Genomic DNA, 20,324 nt, shown 5'->3' on the forward strand with positions numbered 1-20,324 from the left:
AACGCACGATCCTCGGGTCTGATGCACTGCCAAGAATTTGAACTTCCCCTTCGCCGACCCGCTGGCATATCTATTTCTATTTTTTCGTCGTTGAATAAATCACGTACAATGCCTTCGTTAAGCGGTTTCGCAATCAGCCGAACGCCCAGTGGGGTCTCGTTTCGGTCGAATGTGAAAACGAAACGCCCTGTTGGCGAACGCTCGGTGACACGGGTCGAGGTGATGGTATTCCGCCGATTTTACGATCTATTACGATCTATTAAGGGTGTCGAAGTTCGCTGGATTCGGTCGTTCCGTGCTCGCGCGCCTCGAGACGCGACCGCCTCGCCTGGATTCGTAATTAATTGTCGCGCAGGCCGCGGCGTGCTCGTAGCACACGAGTAATTAATGTCTCCCCGTGTTGGCAATTAATCGTCCCGTGTAGACGTCGAACGACCCGCGCAAGATCGTCCCCGTTCGTGCATCTTTTTGTGGTGTACATTGTGTGTTACTCGTGGCTATTAACTGCCGCCAAAGTTCGCGGTCCCGGCTATTTGGCAAATGGAAATACGACTACTGGCTTTGACAAACATTTGCCGTCGCGAGGGTTGTCGGGCGTCAGCTGGCATGAATCGACAGGTTTAGGACAGTGTTAAGTATCTAATGTTGTATCTGTACGTGTAGGATCTTGAGAAAGTAATAATTGCGGTCTGCGAGGCTTAGGGTTGTTAGAGACTTGATACAGAAGATATTTAAGGTTTTAAGGAAGTATAATTTAGTGTTCTTGTACTGTTAGAAATTGATTAAAATTCAGTGGTATATCTAAACTTTCCTCTTAATATTTTTAAGATATAATGTAGATCGTTTTTTTAGCTGATGTATAAATAAATAAGGAAGTTGTATTTTAGTGTAGTTAGATATTTCTTTATCTAGTGAGGGATACCCATGAAAAAATATTCCCTTGAATATTTAAAGACCTTAAGATTGAAAAATATGCCAAAAAATGTCTCCTTTTTAACCCCTACATTCGTATCTAAAAACATACTAATGCATTAATTAATGGGTCACATGTTTCAACGAATTCAAACAGTAGCTATCTATAAAAAGTCTGCACGAATTTCACAATCTACCCACTACAAATATTTGAAATTCAAATAAATACGCTCATCTAGCTCATTCTAATTTCTTCCAATAACGTTTGAAAGGAGCCTAATTCTCAAGCCGTTCGAATTTTCGGCAGCCCCCTCGAAATACTGCGGCTACTCGAGGAATTGAAGTGCTCGGATGGCTCCAGTGGCCTGCCGCTATTCGCCGAAGACACGCGGGCACAGATGCACCCTCGGTGCATGTACCCGATGCACACCGATACCGGTTCGTGCTGAAGTGCAGCGCGGAAATTATTGCACGTTTCTGCATATCTGAATGATGCTCCGCTTCATAGGGCTCTCTTTCCCAGGGACGGTTCATTCGACTCCCTTTATCCTATTGGTGCGCTCACCCTCGGCGAGCCACCCTCTTGGAGGGTTTCCTTCGCACTCGTCTCGATCCCCGCCTCTGTCTCTCGCTCTCCTCCTCCCTCCTTCGTTCTTTTTTTGTACCTTCTCTGACGGCTGCAACCGTGGGGGCCCCCTCACGGCTTCCTCCTCCAGTGGCCTTCGTGCTTCTCGCTCGCGGGAAGTACTTCCATGACAAATCTCGTTACACCCGCGTTTTTATGCCCCGATGGCGACGACGACGACGTCGATAGGGCTTCCACGCAACGCCATCATTCTTTTCTCTTCACGGGGCGCGCTGCCTCGCTTTTTCCACCCCTGTCGCGAGCCGCTGCACCATGGGACCGAATGCCACCGCGGCGCATTAGCTTTTCCTCCTCTGAATGGCGCACGATGCGCTCGGCGGAAGAAGGGGATTTTGCGGGGATCCTGTTTTCTTCTGCTCCTGCTTTCCTCGGCGATTGCAACTCGTTCGAGATGACGCGGATTCCGAAGTTTATTCGCGAGGAAAACACTAGGTGTCGCGACAGGGGGGCTTTAGCTTCTTGTAAATGAGACGATGAGTGGTCGAAAATGTTTTTTTTTTTTCCTTTTTTTGTTTTTTGAAGAGAGAAAAATTTTGATGAATAATTTATGAGGAATTCTAAGAAAAGAGTGGTCTATGATTTAGGAAGTGATATAAAAGTTTTTTAGTAGATAATTGTGTACCTGTATTTAACTTTTGCAGTTGATGCAGCCCAAGCTTTTTTATATTTATATTCTCTTGTGATATTCATATTTGTGATAATTATTCAATTTCGATTTGTAATCTTCAGCTGAAGTTTCTTTTAAAATATTAAAAAAGTTGAATATGTAAAACAGTAATTATACAGAAAACAGGTTTTGCATTATCGATCCTGCTAAATTTTCAGCAGCAATGGGTCAAGAGGTTAATGTTATTCGAGTCACTGAACTCTGTTAAACATTCCTAAATGAGTACAATGACGAAAACTTTAAATGCATTTTCTCCTGTGTTCCAATCGGGCAGAGTTAATTTTCAATCGTGTGTGTTAAATATAACACACGTGCCAGGGTGCAGGATATAACAGAGAGCCAGTTGCATCGATTGTCATTCAATTAATCCCTGGCGTGTTGGGCGATCACGAATTGTGCGGTAACTTTAACGCGGTGCACCGATTATATCGTATTAATAACTGGTATGGTGTAAATACAATAAAAATATATTGTTTGTGCGTCAGCACGAGCGGGACTCGAATTGATGATGAAAGTAAATTTAATCACAATTTCGTTCGGACGGTGTTCACATAACGCAGACGAGACGAGGAAAATCGAACGGAATACAGAAAACAAGAGTACCTAGTTGTTAATCGAGCTTTAAGCCATGTCCATACATAAACCACACAAAGTAGATACAGAATCGTATTTTAGATTCCATTCAGAGTTTAACTTCATACGTACTTCACAAAATTCCTTCAATTGCATGCTTTTCAAATGTGTTTGGTGCCACACATTGTGCAAGTAGAAATGTGGCTTTATTTAAATACTTGACGTAATTCATCGTTTTTGAGTTTGTTAGTGCCTCCGTTCCAAAGTGTAACAAACGAAGTGTCACGATTGTCAGCTATTACTCATTCAGCCATTTCTAATATTAAGCCACGTTTCCACCTGCACAATATGCGACACGAAATGCTTTGAATGTGTCTGTTGATTGCACCGAACCTTTGGAAGGCAACCAATGCGAAGGAGATCCTGAGTGTCATCAATGCCACGCGTTGCACACGTGGGAACGAGACTTTACTCAAGTTCTTCGATCTTTTTTTAGGGACGACAATGTCGTAGCCTCGTATGTTGCAAAACTGTACAGTTGGAAGGCTCGCGAAACGAGTAAACGGATACGCGACTTGACTCTTTCGTTCTAGCACTAAATAAATACGTCTGGCCGTGTTTTTGGCCAGAGAAGCATTATGTCTGCTCGGAGAATATGCACGACGAGCTCGTAGGACAAGCTGGACAGGGGCCAGGGCTGACAGCCAATCGTTTGGTCCAATGCGAATTATCACGATTCCATTATCCTTTCGATGCAATACGGACGTCTCGCATAAGTGCTCTTATTCTTCTTCATACTTCTTTCGTGTGTTCCTCTGAGACTCTCAAATTGTAGAGCAGGTCCTTGTGTAGCTATTTAGTTCTCGCCAATTTTTTAAGCTGTAACAAAATTTTTTAAATTCTTATCAATTGAGGAACTCCCAATAAAAACGAACCTTGTTAACTTTTATCTATTTCCAGGAGTTAAAAAAAATACTCTAGGATCTTTAACTCCTGTTCAATCGACTAAAGTTTCTTTCACAAAATATTCATCGTATTATCCATACAAAACCATTTTAAAACTTCTAATTCTTATATCTGGAGATTGAAATTGAAAAATTAGAGTAGGTATTTCATAATTTACAGTCTAGACATCGTTTATACACCGTTTGATTTTTATTCAACTGTGCTCAATTGAACATAGCATTCAAGTAAGATTGATTGTTATATAAAGTCTGGCTTCTGTCCACTAAGAGTCTGCCCTTATTTTAAAAAAGTCTTAAAATTTGGCAAAGACTGCTTCTCGTATGAATCCCACAATTTTTATAATAATTTCCTCACGTTCATTAGAGATAACCTGACGAAGCCATAGCATGCCTCGTTTTAGACAGATTAGACTCGGGGAACCGTGTTGCGCAATACGTTCTCGAGATCGATTAAGATACTTGATCTTTTTAGGCCGAGTTCTAGCTAGGCGCGTAATTACTTCATTCTTAGCTAGTCGAATTACCGTGGACTGGTTTTATCGAACAGTTTCTAGTATCGTTGACGTAGAAACTCATGTCTCGTGTTGGTTAAACAGCGCGCAATTTCATGCCTTTTTCGACGTTTCCTTTATTAATCTGTTATTGCCAATAATACGTACACTCGACGCGAGCGCACCTTTTTTCATTTCACGTAAAAACCGTTTGATCGACCTGTGCTCGATATGCTCGCCTCCACAACGTCACTACTTTCTGCCTTTGGTATGCTGGAAAGATTCAATATCGATGCTTCCGCTGAAATTCATTAAACGAAGATTGGAGCTGCGGATTGAAAATGATATTACGCTACATAGGTAGTCGAGTCTAAAGCTTTCTTAACGAGATAGAGATACGATCGCAGTAAGAGATAAGATTGCGTAAAATTGCATTTCCTATGGACAGATTTCAGAACGTATGAGTAGTATTAATGTATAGCTATAAAAATATTCGTTCGATTCCTTGACACGTTGAATATCGCACAATTTATCGATATTCCTTGCAGCCTTTTATTTAAGTATGTTTCTTTTCAGAAATAACAGTATTTTATATTTTAATGATGCATTTCATATTTTGAATATTTTATTCTTCTCAACATTAACGTTAATTGAAAATCTATAAATATCAAGGTTTATTTGCCATGAATATTCGAAGAAAATTCTGTAAATTTAAGCTGTGACCCCTACAAATTGCTGCCAATTCTCATAAATCCTTCTAATCCACCCTAAAACACCAGCAACAGCCATATAAAATGTATTTAACATCCACATTACTTAAGATGCATACTCTGCGAGGTCATTACCCAAAAAAAGCTTGCGTTCCCTCCGCCCAAAAACAAACAGATCTTCCAAGCAAGCCAACGATCTCGTCAAACAATCCCTCATCCAAATGCACATTTTTCCCAATCCCCCGAGCAATGTCACGGTCGTACCACGACTTTACAGCCACCATCGTCGCATCGACATAAATATCTGGCTCGGGTCCAGCTCGCGTCTTATCTGCCCGAGTCTCAGGGCTGCTGTCGTTTCCATGTTTCCCGTCTTTTTCACGCACTTGCTCGCGGAACGGGGGAGCCTTTATAAACGCTCGATCCATGCGGAAGAGATACGTCGACGAGGCAGAGCAAACGGTCAGTCGGTGCAGCGTCGGTGAAAAAGACGCTGTTCATCTCCTTTTGGGCAGGCTTTTCGGGATTCTTCTAGATTCCAGCGTGGAGAGGCTGGAGCAGAGCCAGGGCCAATGGCCAAGCGGCCGTCTTCGCGAATCCTGCCCGTCTGTTCGTCTAATAATTCAAAGTCGATGCAACTTTTATCAGCGAGCATCGAGGTGGCGGGTCGTACGAGTATAGGGCACTTGTTCATATTCCTGTCCCTGTAGCTAATTCTGTGTCTTGGGTTTAAAATCATATAGTAGACAAATCTGGTTTGGAAGTCCTTTTACTCAGTCTTGAGGAAAGTCTGAGACGAATATAAAATATGGTGGAGCCTGGCTCCCTCGCTGATCAAAATCCAAGTGTCGTGCCTCTAACTGTACTTGTTCGTATTAAGCAATCAAAAAAAATACTAAACGCTTGTAGACACAGTCTATAAAATCGCAAAGTTCAATCATACAGATAAACAGACATAAGTGCATATAGAGAGTACACTTCAAATAAAAATTCTTTTCTTGAAACTGATTTTAATTCGAAGCTACAGGAATAGATTCGAGCACAGAAATATGGACAAGTCCTAGACTGCTTCCGGTTCGAGGAGACATGTTGGGATCTTTCGCAGAGGCTCGATAGCGCGCGTCGATCCCGTGAATTTCGCTCGCTCGCCCCTCGCGATAGTGACCTCTCTAATTGGCCACGAGCCAGTGGCTAAGCCCCCTCGCGCTGGTCTCCTCGATGTCTTCTTGTTCCAGCTATATTTGCTTCCAAGGAGATTCGTCGACGGTGACGCGGTTGTCCAGCTGCCCTGGCGCGACCAAGGGGAGGACCCGCGATGATTTACGGGGCTTGGCGCCTTCACGGGATTCTCGCGCGAGATCGTTTATTTCGAACGGGTTGCTTCGTGGCTTCGAGAATTACGCGTCGAATAGGAATAAAGGAACTTTCGGAATCCTTAGCTCGGTGCTGTTTGTCCAAGTGCCTTGATTTCGATGACATTCTCGGGCAAGCTTGTGTAGATTCGTGCAGGAAGTCATACGAGGAGAGTATACATAGATAAAGTGGGCGATCAGATATAAGAACAGTCTTAGACAGGTGTAATAATTCGTTGATTTTCATGTTGGAGGAGGATTGCTTGAAGAATAGAGGTGTTGTGTGATATTCTTTAGAAGATTCTTCGCATACGAAGTTCTCCTTTAGATATTTCAAAGAGTCCTGAATTAAATGCAAGATCTACAAAATATTCATTTTTTAGAAGATTAAGCTAGATAAATCTTATACTCAAGAGCGTTTTTAGATAAGACTACTATGCCAGTACAACTAGTCTCCTGAGAAAAAGCGTTGTTAGAATTTAAAGGGGTGCAACACTTCATGTCTGACCAATTACGGTCTACTACTACTTACGCCCTTTCCTTCTTTAGTTCGATCGTGGTCAGGGTCTTTCCCCATATTCTTCAACCAACAAATTTTAATTTCTGTCTTCTTGTTCATTTCTATCATCAGAATTAACCAGAACATTGTTGTTATTCAGAGAAAGAAAAATTGTCTGACAGAACGAAGTACTATTTTGCAAAAAATTTTGGTGTTACATGAAAAATCAGTGTCATAAAATCGTCTAGAAATAATTAATTGATATGTAATTTCATTCAGTGAAAATCTCTACCCATATCATTCCATTCGACATCTATTCTTTCTAAGAAAAAAAAATTACTTTTAGAGAGATCATTTTTCAACCCGTGATTCCCACACGATCGCTCAAGCTCTTCTGAACGATTCCTCCATATTTTTCACAGGGAAGATCATTAAATATTCTTTCTAGTCAGAGACAAAAGTTAATGAAGTCTCTCACGCATTCACTGCGAATAATTAAAAATTTTATTTCCCCTCTTGCCTACTTAAATCCTCATTTATTCATTGGGACGTTGAATGAAGCACGTTAAACATGCTTACATTTTCGAACACTTTTGCTCGCTTCATCGCGTGGTCTCAGACTGGAACCAGTCGTTTGCACGGGATTTGGAGTAATTAGTTTTTTTTGACGTCGTCGGTCGCATTAAACGTTTTAATTAACCGACGCAATTACGCCCGGGGAAAAAACCTCCATTTGCCTTCTTTCAGATGTTTCATGTTTTATTCACCGATCTGTCACGAGCCCCACGAACTCGCCGTCAACGATTTAGCTGTCGCGCAAGATAGTTGCGACTCGATTAAGTCGCGAAATTACGCGGCGAAATCTTGCAACTTCCGGGTACGCTTCTCTCTCCTCATTTTCGTGAAAATGGAATTTTACTACCCCTAAAACGAAATTACAATGCTCGGGGATGGCGTCCGCTCCATTTGCTCGTTCCTTTGACTTCATTACGTCGGTGATAACATTTTTGTGTTACGCAAATTTATTTCAAATTTATTCGCGAGATTGTTACTTGTTGACAACTCGTAATCATTCCAATATGTCCTCTACACAAGCCATTTCCGTAAACTTTTTAAACAACCTAATCCGAATTTCACCATTCTATCATCTGCTTTTGTTATAGAAACATAATATCTGTGTTTCCATTAACTATGTTATTTTCCTTTTCTTAATATTCCTTTTAATGCACCAAACATTGCACAATTCCACAAGCGCAATTAATATAAGAAACACATGGATCATACATTCATTACCTGTCTTCTAATCGTAGTTTTAGGGTTGCCTTTAAATGCATCTTCAGTGCATCATTGCCATAATACATTTCCTGGTCCGCATACCTTGGAAATAGACCGACACGAAAGTCATCGTGAAAAATGTCGAATCATTAAGCGGATGGAATTTTGGTGGCAATTAAAGCGATAAATTCGTTAGGAGACGCGGTGGCTTTCATCGGCCCATAATCCCGATAGCTAATAATTCCACGAGGCACAAAGCCACCGCTGCAACAGGCAATCCTCTCTTTGCGGAACTCGACAAGACCGCACACGATCGTCGTCCGATAGAGGTGGACGCCGAGAGAGAGCCTATAATTAGTTGCGTGTTCGTAGCCGATGTCCAGCCAGATCCCGTGTCTTCCTTGACACGCTCTGACCCCACGATAATGTCACCGCTTAGGCCTCCGGGCGAGCAGGTATGCGCCTCGTGCACGCTCCCTCTAAACTTAGATATGGTGGTTACACGCGAAAGAGCTCGTCGCCCGAGATGCCAGAGTCTCGTTCCTCGCCAGACGACGCCACGAACGCTGCGCGGTATCGTGCTAAATTCCTCATTTCTTCGGGCTTTTTATAACGCTTCGACATGGTCCCCGCGACCCTTTCTTTAGGAGCTTCGATCGATGCCAGTAAGAGCTTTCTAGTGGGTAGATAGACCTTCGGCAAACACGTAAACGCGATGAGGCTACTGATAACGAGAGATCTTGAACGTAACTCTTAGATTACTTGGAGGGGTTCGTGTGAACACGGGCTAACGCTGAAACTGTCCACGATTTATTATACGTATTATTTCTATATTTTTTTTTTAGGGATAAAATGATTTTAAGACTGGGTAGTAGTTTAGAGTGAGCTGGTGTTTAATATTGCATCGAGATGAGTGGGTTGTTAAAGTCTGAGAAGGAAATTTCGGTTATCCGAAAATTCTGATACTTTTGAAACTTTGTACATTTGTAGGAGAGCTTTAAAAAAATATCGGGCAATTTTTCTTTTGCTTTTTTTTGGCACTTTGGAGTGAAAGCGCCCTTCAAAAAATAATATGTATTTATCTATTTTTCTATATCAGAAACTAATGCATAGAGTTAAAAAAGTAGTTACAATATATATTTCATATTTTGTATGATTTCAAAAGTTGTGTAGTTACATTTTTAAAAATTTGTAGTTTAAATTAATAAAAAACGTTCCTTTATTATTAAATAATTAAAAATTTCAAATTTTCTGTTTTGTTCAAATATTTCCACTCTGAAAACCCAGAAAAGGAAAAAATAAAATTGCACGCTGCCTAACTAGAGACTCTCTAAAAATCTGAATTTTCGAGGTGAATTTTATTGTGAGTCATTTTTATAACAATCTCATATTCATGACAAAACAGTACTCTGCTTAATAATATGTAATAAATTTCAGTTTTTAAATACTTCTATTTCTGTCTTTCTGACACGTTTCATTTTCCTCGTGCGAAATGTAAATAAGTAAGAAATAATTTAACAGAGAATGCAATATTAACGTGTCTTCCCGGTCTACGTCACTTCTGACACATCTGAATTGAATTTGCACCTGAAGTGACAGGCTTGACGCGCTTAAAAATAAAACGCAAACTGTAGTTGAAATGTGAAGGGTATGTATCTGTTAATGATTTAAAAAACCGAGGCACACTGTGCAGGCGTGGAACGAAAGCGTTCATAGGTCTCTAAAAAACGGGGAGCGAAAGGGGATGTTGGAACGAGTCATGAAAATCAGTCGTGATCGAGCACTGATCGCTGGATGCTGTGCGAAACTAATTATAGGACACTATCCTGCATATTCTATGCGATTAATTGAGCTCTAACAAGTGATCATCAAGTGTCAGTAACACGCATATTACGAGGCGATGAACATTAAACGTGTTTATACCGCTGAGGGTGTAACCGATCGTGATTTCGAGAATGAAATTGCAATGGATTAGATTTTACTGCACATTAAGTCGCGTTCCTACTAGACTTCCCAAGCAACGTGCTTAGTAACGCTTGAGTGTTTCAAGAACACTAACATGCAATTCTTTTCTTAATTTTTTAAATCAAAACCTTGTTGATAGAGAAATAAAAAATGCATATATAAAACAGATAGAAAAGTATAAAAATGTATCCCAAGAATTTTTTAAAAGTATTTAATATATAAATAGATAGAATTGTAAAAAATGAAATCCTTTTTTCTAACTTGAAACAATGTATTTATAAGGAACTTAAAATACTAGTTGAGTAAAGTTCTCCAACATCCCTTTGAAATCTTATGCCGCGTTTAACGTGATGACAATATTTTCGCGTTCTATATCATTTCTTTTTGATCATGATACCGTCAAGTGATCCGCTGAAGCTATTCAATGTACTTCTGACGCGACTTTGAAACCCTATACATCGGGATGAGTAACGAGGTCTAAAAAGGTTAAGTGTCGTGCGGTATGCATTGCATGCGTGGGAGCGCGGCTTAATGAGCAACAAAGAGCGTCCATTTTCTGCGTTACGCTGCAACTTAGAATTTATCGGGCAACCAAGGTGCTATAAATCCATTAATTTATCGAAAAGGTGCATTAGAGCGACCAGCAGTGAACCGGCTGGTATTTACGAGCAGTTGCCGCGTCGCCTAGTTCCCTTGGAGTACAGTAACTCATATAAGCGTAATCAAGTGTATATTCCGAAGTTTACGGTTCCGCGATGCGTTTAGGTGCGTCGTAAAAGTTATGGACTATGGCCCTGATGCTAACGTTACGTCGTTCTGTTGCAGGAGGTCGGAAGTATCATCGGGAAAAAAGGAGAGATCGTCAAGAGGTTCCGCGAAGAGGTAATTGTCATTATTTTTTTTATCTCCCATCAAACGCAGATTTTTACGAACTGTAACATATTTCACATTGACAGTCGATAAAATTGTACTTCTGTGATTAAATTATTTCCAATTGCAGCTATATTTTATAGACTTGTGTTTGCAGTATTTCACTTGAAATTCTCAATTTCATCTCTCTTCATTTTTAACAAACTCAAGTTCAACACATCAGAGTTTATCTCGTGAGAAATATCGATATACAGGCTGTCCCAAAACTGGTGGTGCAATCGAAAAAGAGGTGATTCTACATGAAAATAATAAGACGAAAATAGAATACAAATTTTAGAAGCATGATATAACAAAAAGTTTATTCTATATTTTCAACTTATCTTTTCAAGTAAAATCAGCCCCTTTACTCTTCTACCACCAATTCAGGGACACCCTGTGCTTAAAAAGAAAAACCTCATCAGAAAGGAATTAATATCTGAACAGTTTCTCTAGTAATTCAATTTAAATTAGCATTGTGCACATTACGGACAGCGCATAAAATATGCAACCTTGTTTCATTTCACGTGTAAGCGTGACGTCAATTCGTGACAGCAGTCAACTCTAGACGTCCAAGTGCAAGGGGTTAATTTCTTTATTTTCAAAGAAAGATCAAAGCCTCGCCTTTCACTTGATAGTGGTGATTAAAGTGATTCATAACGTTCTCGCGTTCCCGTGTTACAGTCCGGCGCAAAGATCAACATCTCCGACGGGACATGCCCAGAGCGGATAGTGACCGTCAGCGGGGCGACAACCTCGATATTTAAAGCCTTCACGTTGATATGCAAGAAGTTCGAGGAATGGTGTTCGCAATTTTACGACGTCCAGGGAGGTGGTGGCGTGCCGAGGCCGCCCATCACCCTCAGGCTGATCGTACCCGCGTCGCAGTGCGGCTCCCTCATCGGCAAAGGTGGCTCGAAGATCAAGGAGATCCGCGAGGTGACTGGGGCGTCTATTCAAGTCGCCTCCGAGATGCTGCCCAATTCGACGGAACGTGCAGTGACCATATCTGGATCCAGTGAGGCCATCACGCAGTGCATATACCACATCTGCTGTGTTATGCTAGAGGTACGTATTCCTGGGTAGGGTATCCTCTCCTCGGTGTCGCTTTGGTCTGTGACGACTTTAGAGAAATGACAAATTTTGGAAGAGTCTGTGATAGGTTGGAAAGTGTCTTTAGTTTTGGAGATATACTTCTAGGGATATAATGGAATCTATTCAATGAAATTTGTGATTGCATCAGTTGTAGAATGTTGTTAAGTATCGTTATAGTCGTGGTTGACTGTGAACTTGAAAGAGAGATATCGATGGGTAATATATACTGAAAAAGAACATTGATAAATGATAGAAATGACTCAGAGGCAGTGTTTGTTTCAAAGTTTAGTCGATAGGAATATCGTGATGATCCTATGAGTCATTGTCAATGTCGTTTTATGTTAATGTGGTGACTACGATGAAACTATACATGATACACAACTTTCATAAATTTGCCAAGTGAGTAGATCATTGGAATTTATGATGGAATTAAAAATTGAAGCTAGATACCTATAACAGGTTCTCTCGATAAAAAAGGTGACATTTAAAATTGTTAATTATTTCTTACAAGTGGAAGTCATAATTTAGATGAGCGTTTTCTAAATACAATCTCAATTAAAACATGGAACTTTCATTAAGTGCTTTTCAACTAATATACTAATCACAAGCATGGCTCGAGTAGCCGAAATTACAGCTCAACAGGATTAAGGGTTGTGCATGCTAGATCACCTGGATTATAACCCGAGATCCTCGCATCTGAACTATGGTTAATAGAAAATACAACCACCAAAATTCTATTAAAATCGAGTAATCTCTCTGTAAAGCTGATCAGCTTATAATTCTGAATATTTCACGCTCCGTGTATTTCGTTGTTCTCTAAAATTTGATCCAAATCTTCAAAAAGAGAATAAACAAATTGCTCTAAATGATGACTTCCCTTTTTTACATATCGCATGGACCAGAGCGACATTATCCAAATTAGAGGAAAGCTTAAAAAACCTGGAAAATTGGTGGTAATCCTGTCACTAATTAGGCCAACATACGTCAAACGATTTTACCGTGGTTTTGATCCATCATGATGATATCTCTACGGTCAAAATCTTATGGATTATGTATCTTTTCGGTATCTAATGTACATATTCAATATGTAATGTATTTAAAGGAGAAAAAATTCAGTCATATTTCCCTGTTGAAATAGCTAAAAGATAACAAGCCTGATGATTTGGCTAAAAATTCTTTTCCTAAAAATGGCGTATCACTATGAAATGACATTTTATGACACGAGTGAATTTTTCAAATTTAAATTTTCAAATTTAAATCAAAATTTGAATTTAAATTTTCAAATTTAATCTGCGGGCAAAAACTGAACGTTAATGGTATACATTGTATAAAACTGTTTTATCACATGGATGAAGTCCATTGAGAAATTGTTACCGTAGAAATTCGTCATACTCTACGTTCTAACAGAATGTGCCACATGCAATATGTACCTTAAATGTGGCATATTTAACTATAATGTACCTTAAAGCGGTAAAATCCCTTCGTGTATGTTGGCCTATCATTCGTAATCAATCTTGGCATCGGTGTATTCGCACTCGTGCGTGTCTTCTTTTCTGTTTCAGTCCCCTCCCAAAGGTGCCACGATCCCTTATCGCCCCAAACCCCAAGTTGGTGGGCCAGTGATCCTGGCTGGTGGGCAAGCCTACACCATCCAGGGTAATTACGCGGTGCCCGCCCACTCGGACGTAAGTACAGTATTGCCATTGCCCGCGCCCGTTGCCGGGCCCACCCCGCCCTCGCTGAACACCCAAACTTTGACGACTTCGCCCTTCGCGGCCCACCCCTCCTCCTCGGCCTTTGCCGCTTCTCACGGGCATCCGCTCCTATCCACGGCCCACCTTACGACCCCACATCATCCTCTCCACCCGAGCCCCTTACACGCCAGCGTGGCAGGCCTCGCCGACCCCCTGCTGAAGAGTGGACACTTGCAGGCAGCCCTCCCGCCCGCACACCTCGTGGCAGACGCCGTAAGTCTTTTGTTTTTCGTGATCCACCCTCTCCCGTACCCTCTGTACCCACGAGATACAGCCACCAGACCCCCGACCCACCACGACCAAGTCCAATCCAAGCCGGTACACACGCCATACGCGTTATATACAGAGAGCGGGACCTATTTCTCTATTTCTACTCTCTCTATCTCTCTATCTCTCTCTCTGCCCCCTCGATCACCACCGTTATACGCCACCTGACCGATTGAAACGCTACCACACGCTCTCCATGCCCCGGTCAGAGTCTACACGCTCTTCCCCCTCCCTTCACACAACCTTTGACACCCTCCCGACGATTGCGGTAATTGGTGGAAGTCTGGAGCATTGTTTGCCACTCGGTGGGTAGGGTATTTTTTGGGAAACGCTGATTCACGTTTGATTGTACGTCGCTTTGAGACGATTGTTCGACTAGGCGAGTCGCTGGGGAAGGGTCGAGGCGGGTGAATCTCTTTCTGTACTTCTTTTTTTTCGTTTGCTTACTACTTTCTAAGTACATTTTCGATGGGATGGAGGGTTGCTGGGACTTAGGAAAGGCGATCTTGGTTATTGTAGTCGTGCAGGGTGTGTCGCGAGGGGTGTACTCTGGGAAAAGTAAAAGAAATCTGTCTGAACGTGTGATTTGTTTAAGTATGTGGAAGATACTTCAGAAGCTTATTCAACGCTTAAAAACAATGAAAAAAGTTCACGTAAACGTATGTTCTATTCCACCTTCTTTACGAGATAAACCTTGCATTTTAACGCATCTCTGGAAACGTCTTGTTAATTAACATGAGACGTGATTGCTCTTCTAATACTCCCTGATGTTACATTTTCTTAAAACCCTTCTTTAATTCTGTATCGAAGTGTTTTAATACTTACAACTATGGATTTCAAGTATCCCCACAAATGAAACTCGTTATATCTCGTAAACAAGGTGATGAAATAAGACATATGTTTATATGAACTTTTTTCATTGGTTTTAGGTGTTGAATAAGCCCCTTAAATATTGCCCACTTATTGCGTTTACACTCTGTGTATGTCTGTAATATTCTTGTGGTGTCCATTAAATGGATTAAGGTACAAAAAATTGCATAAGGAAGTACCTACCTTTAATGAACAAAACACACGTTTATGAGATTTCTTTTCATCGTGAATTTACGCGTAAAGTGGTGCTAAATTATCAAACACTACTACGGTATACTTATTTAAAATAATAACAAAAATTAATTGCACGGTTACTGAATTTCATTATAAATTACGAAAAAGTTAAATTCCTTATGAACTACTTCTACTTTAAATTTATCCACGCGAATAATATTTCATTTGGTTGCATTAAAATTGAAATCCAAGAGAGCCACGCGTTAAGAATTCCAAATATTCCAATGAGAAAATGTTTCAAGGAATTTTAGTTTTCGAGAGTTCATTCTACAGTTTCTTCGCCCGAATTTATCCAATTTTCACCAAATGCCGTAGCGTCCTGTAGAATGTTACCCGCGTGTACCGGAATGCCCCCACAGTTGCATAGGCCACCTGGTCCCTGGTCCTGGAGAGCCCTTTTCTGCCCTGACTCCTCGCCCACATGTATCAGCACCCAGAAACACCACCTTGGCTTTACGTGCACGACGTTCCCATGCAGCTGCGAGGCTAAATCACTCAGGAAAGCAATTTTTCCGTAAACATATTTTGTCATCGCTCACTCTGGACACATTCAAGATTCAAGCACTTTATTTTCCGATGAAATCTCGAAGCTGCAGGTCGCACGTCGTTCTCCAGTCGCGTGACCTCAGGAGAAACAATTTCGAGTTCCTTGGAAGCGTACATTCGCGGAAGAAATGAACGCTTCCATCGACGATCATTTCGTTGACCGACTTATTGTTCGAGCAGACAATTGCGTACATTGATTAATGCAAATTAAACGCACATGTTCGGTGCATTTAATTGATAATCGAGGTCAATCGAAACACGCCGATATTTCAATTATTTTCAGCGTTTTCTCTGGAAGTCACGCGTTGGAATGTGCTTTGCTTTTTATGTGATCCGCACGTGTCTGTTACGCGTATCTTGGCCGCCTTTGAACTGTTTCTTTCTTTTAATTTATTTTTTTTTTATTTTTCTCCTCCCCTGCCCTTTAAATGTTCACCAATGCTTTGATACGTGTACTCTCCACAGCCGAGGTTTCGATGTGTTTTACGTCGCCCCCTTTCTTGTGCTTGCGATTGGTAGTGGGTTGATTGCCTGAGAAACCGCTTGCCGTCCTTCACGATGCACAGATTAATTCGATGCATGCGACATGATATATACACGATCGTACAAGACGCGCGATAAGCACGACTGCCAGGCGGAAAATACGAGCAAATCGGCGGGTGAAACCGTGGCTGTCCTTCGCTCGAATCGAAAATATTTTTCATCGACTTCGTGAGACTAAAATTGATCAGGGTTCTTCAAATATTATGAATGTTTTTCACGTTTCGAGCAATGGACGTTTTTGTTATTTACTTCGAGAAGCTTAAAATGTTGTATCTATCTTTATTTTCATGAAAGAAATTTTATCTCAGCGGAACGTAAAAAGATAAAAGGAGAACGCGAGAGGAAGATGAAATATAAGGGGACAAGGAAAAATGAAATGTTATTAGTCGGACAGTTTTCAGACAATACCTTTCGTAAAAATTGTATATTTCTGTAACTTTGTTACTTGTATTATTTTGAAACATGAGATTAAGAAAAGTTACGTGGATTAATACAAGTTTTATAGAAAAGTCTCAAGTTATACCTGATCATTTTGTTATTATTACAATACGTCTCTTGGTAATGTAAAAGTTAAATGAGATGGCTTGTATTCATAATTCAATTTTTTAAAGTAGAATGAATGAAACATCGTGTATGCAAAATTATATTGGTCGGACACAAGTTTGGGGTCATAATTCCCAGTAATTCAGTAGTCTACTTCTGTGACAATTCAGTTTTATTTATAATTGTTCAAATTAAGATATCACAATAAAATAATAGATGAAAACAGTAAAACAATATTGCAGCATAGTCAGAATTACAATAGCAAAATTGTGCACAGCTACTTACTGTTAATAGAGCTAACCTTGGCTGCAATAGAAGTTGCTACAGAGAGCAGCATTGAAAAGTAGAGTTAGCGATCAATAGAAAAGGCAAAGAAACAGCATGAAAACACTAAAAAATAGAATTACGCAATGAAACTGCAATGCAAAACAATGTGACGCGAACAAAGATCAGAAAATACGGCTGCCATTAAGAACGAAATTAGCCGCTCAATTATAACGCGTTTTTCCACTCGAGGAGAAGAAATAGAACCCGTTTGCCTCGCAAGAGCAACAACTTTTCAGTTCACCAAAGCGTGTTCTCAAACTTGTGATCCGTGTCGCGTTCTTACAATTGAATTGATTTACCTTTACGTTCACGCTCGAGAGTTATTCATCGAATGAAAACGGTAGATAGATACCGGTCAGACAGATATTTGTTGCAGCAGGATTGAAATTACTCGGAGTATTATGCAAATTGTCGACGTAACGAAACGTCAAGTGGCCGATTGAAACCTGTTTATCGTGGTTGAAGTTTAACGACTCGAGATCAGCTACTCTAATTGAAGCTGGCTTCGAAGTTTCGCTACGCGTCGAGCGTTCGCGATCATAGCGCAAACCTTGATCTCCGTTACCGAGAAATAATATCCATGTTGCTCTAATTACGAAACAATGCCGCGGATTCATTCGCGACGAATAGAAACATCGATCGTTGCATTTCCGCCTCGCGTTTCGTTCGTCGCGCGTACCATCAATACGTGACTCTGGTGATACTCTTCACGAAAATCGTATTAGACAACGACCAGTCCACACATGAAAAGCAAAACCACCACCGACCATCTAGACACCCGAAATGAGAAAACAAGGAAAGTCGCCCGAGGCGTATCGCGTTTCCTGTTTTCTCCAGTGGAAGAGACGCCACGTCATTTCGTTCTGTTTTCTTTCCTGACCTGCGTTCACGGTGTTACGCGATCGAGCTGTTGCTCTGTCTGGTTCAGTCGAGTACGATCATCGTGGGGATGCTCCACTTCCACTGGAAGGAACCTGGACGAATCGTCGCCTTCGTCCACGTTCTCTCCCGAATGATCGAGCCTGCTTTAGCATGAACGCTTGCTCACGGGTCGCACGATGGATTCTTCGTCATGGCTTGTCGTTGGATCCGGTCAGACGGAGCCATGGACGCCTTGGAGCAGCCATTGTAGCTCGTCGACCGCTCGCGGGGCGGTTTCGATACAAACTCGTTCGGCCGATTGATCGGCAGATGCCATGAGACGCCACCCTGGTAGCATCGCGACGTGGGGAACGATTACGTTAGGATCGAATTAATACGGCGAATTAAACTTATTTCAACGTGGCGGTGATAGCTTCATTTTCTGGGTGCATTGGTTTAGAGCCTTAGATACTCTTTGAAGATTTGTTTGCATTTTTAGGGGTGAGTCGGAGGCTTCTAGAGGTTAGACAATTTTGGGAAATTATACTGATGATTCAAATAAATGTAGTGTATGATAGAAAAAATGATAGGTATTGCGTTAAAAATAATTATTGTTTTATTAAAGGAATAAGGTACAAAGACATAAGCCAATAGAGATTTTTTTACATTACCATTACTTGAAACCAGTAATCTTTTCACCCTGAAGCTACCAGATTAAAAACCAAAGAATTGTCAATAGAAAGACAGTAAAATAAAATTTGAATACCAGATCATCAGCATGAGTTTCCAAAAAGGTACTAGCTCCATTCGAAAGCTTTCGAGCACTTCGCCCACTGGAATCAGCTGACCTATCAGTACGGATAATTTTAGAAGCTTCTCATATTTGGGTTATTGCCATCGTTCACCGATCGTCGTACCAAGGAAAATAGACAGTGTCGATGCGCGTTGTTCAAACGAATTACTGATTCGAGCGTGCGCCCCGAAGGATGACGTCGGCGATGAGAGAGCACAGGCTCGTTTGCCGAAGCAATTGATCCTGAATTTTCTATCTGTCGACGCAGCGTCGGCGCGAACGACGCCTGGTAAACATAATTACCGGCTTTAGCGGGGCGACGTTTGCTAATTAGGAACTCTTTTCGTGCGTGGACGAAGCGCAAACATTCCTGCGCGCGCGCTCTCGTTGCCGAGACTTGTTGACAGACCGAATTATTAAAAGGGTGCGTTTCGACGCTCCCCCTCGGTTTTCGCGTTCGAATAAACTTGCCGTTTGCGTCAGAATTTTTAATTCGTATCTCGACATGAAACGCGGATCACATTGGGGAGTGATTACTCGCGAGCTTTTTTATCGTTGCTTGAAACGAGTTCGCTCGGTCTGATCGTAAAAATTGTTTGCTAGGGGGAGAATAAATTTCTGAGTTTGGTTTCGCGTATCGAGTTCATTAACGTATTTTCGCGTGTTACGCTCTGATAAAAATATTTGTTTCGATTAGATTCTCTAAACTGAAAAGAAGAAGAACGATGAAAGGGGGTTGAAACGTCTGAGCACCCTTACGGTGAAGCCATCAGCTATGAAAGCGTCTATCAGGGTGGCGTATCGTCGTGTCTTCACCTTATTGTCTTGCCTTCTGTTTCTCTCTGCGCTTATTCAACGACCGACGACTGACACGGAGCCCGACTTCCACGATTTCGGTTTCTCAAAGACGCGAGCGAAGGAAACTCCTCAACACCGCGTCGATACCGGAGAAAAAGGAAAGATGACCGACAAGTCTCTTTCTCTCGCTGCACAACACGGCTCTCTCACCGCCTTTTTCACATTTAGTCGCGGCTCGACGATTTCCTTTTTCGTTTATCTCGTTTTCTTTCTTTTTCACTTTCTTTTTGGTTCTTTGTTTTACTTATCCCCTCCCACTTCTGGTTTACTCTTTCTTCCTGACTTCTGTTTCCGTATTCGTTTCTGTTCCCTTGCGAGATATGTCACTACGGGAGACACTATAGCTAAGGGATTGGGGTTGGTCGACAACGACGTAAACAATGAGCGAGATGTACAACAAACTAAAGACCAGTATGCATGCGTGGCACGAGAAAAGGTAGATTACATAGGTATATTATTACTACATTGCGCTTTATATCTCTTTTCACGATCCCACCTTTCTGACATTCTCTCAGTTTTTCAGTCTGCCTGATACGAACACACTGTCTTTTTCTCTTTATAGTCTGTCTATCTCTCGGCTTACAGAACACGACTACTTCTTAGCTTCTCGTCCTCCGTACACTGTTTCTGATTTTTCCGTTCACGTTCTGTTTCTTCTCGGACCCACGGTCT

The 20,324-nt window shown here is 41.3% G+C and overlaps 1 protein-coding gene across 4 annotated transcripts in view; it reads left to right on the top strand.

Moving 5' to 3' along the window:
- The window catches only part of Mub (poly(rC)-binding protein mub), a 142,803-nt gene that overhangs the window by 107,037 nt on the left and 15,442 nt on the right, over window positions 1-20,324 (top strand). For 2 of the 4 annotated variants that reach the window (XM_076386084.1, XM_076386083.1), the window contains exons 3-5: window positions 10,881-10,937; window positions 11,646-12,029; window positions 13,619-14,023. In XM_076386084.1, the coding sequence (XP_076242199.1) occupies window positions 10,881-10,937; window positions 11,646-12,029; window positions 13,619-14,023 (846 nt within the window). The remainder of the gene's footprint in view (window positions 1-10,880; window positions 10,938-11,645; window positions 12,030-13,618; window positions 14,024-20,324) is intronic. The other 2 variants (XM_076386086.1, XM_076386085.1) reach the window with 1 other exon arrangement.

This window comes from Calliopsis andreniformis, chromosome 9 (assembly GCF_051401765.1).
Source record: "Calliopsis andreniformis isolate RMS-2024a chromosome 9, iyCalAndr_principal, whole genome shotgun sequence".
NCBI classification, from domain to species: Eukaryota; Metazoa; Arthropoda; class Insecta; order Hymenoptera; family Andrenidae; genus Calliopsis; species Calliopsis andreniformis.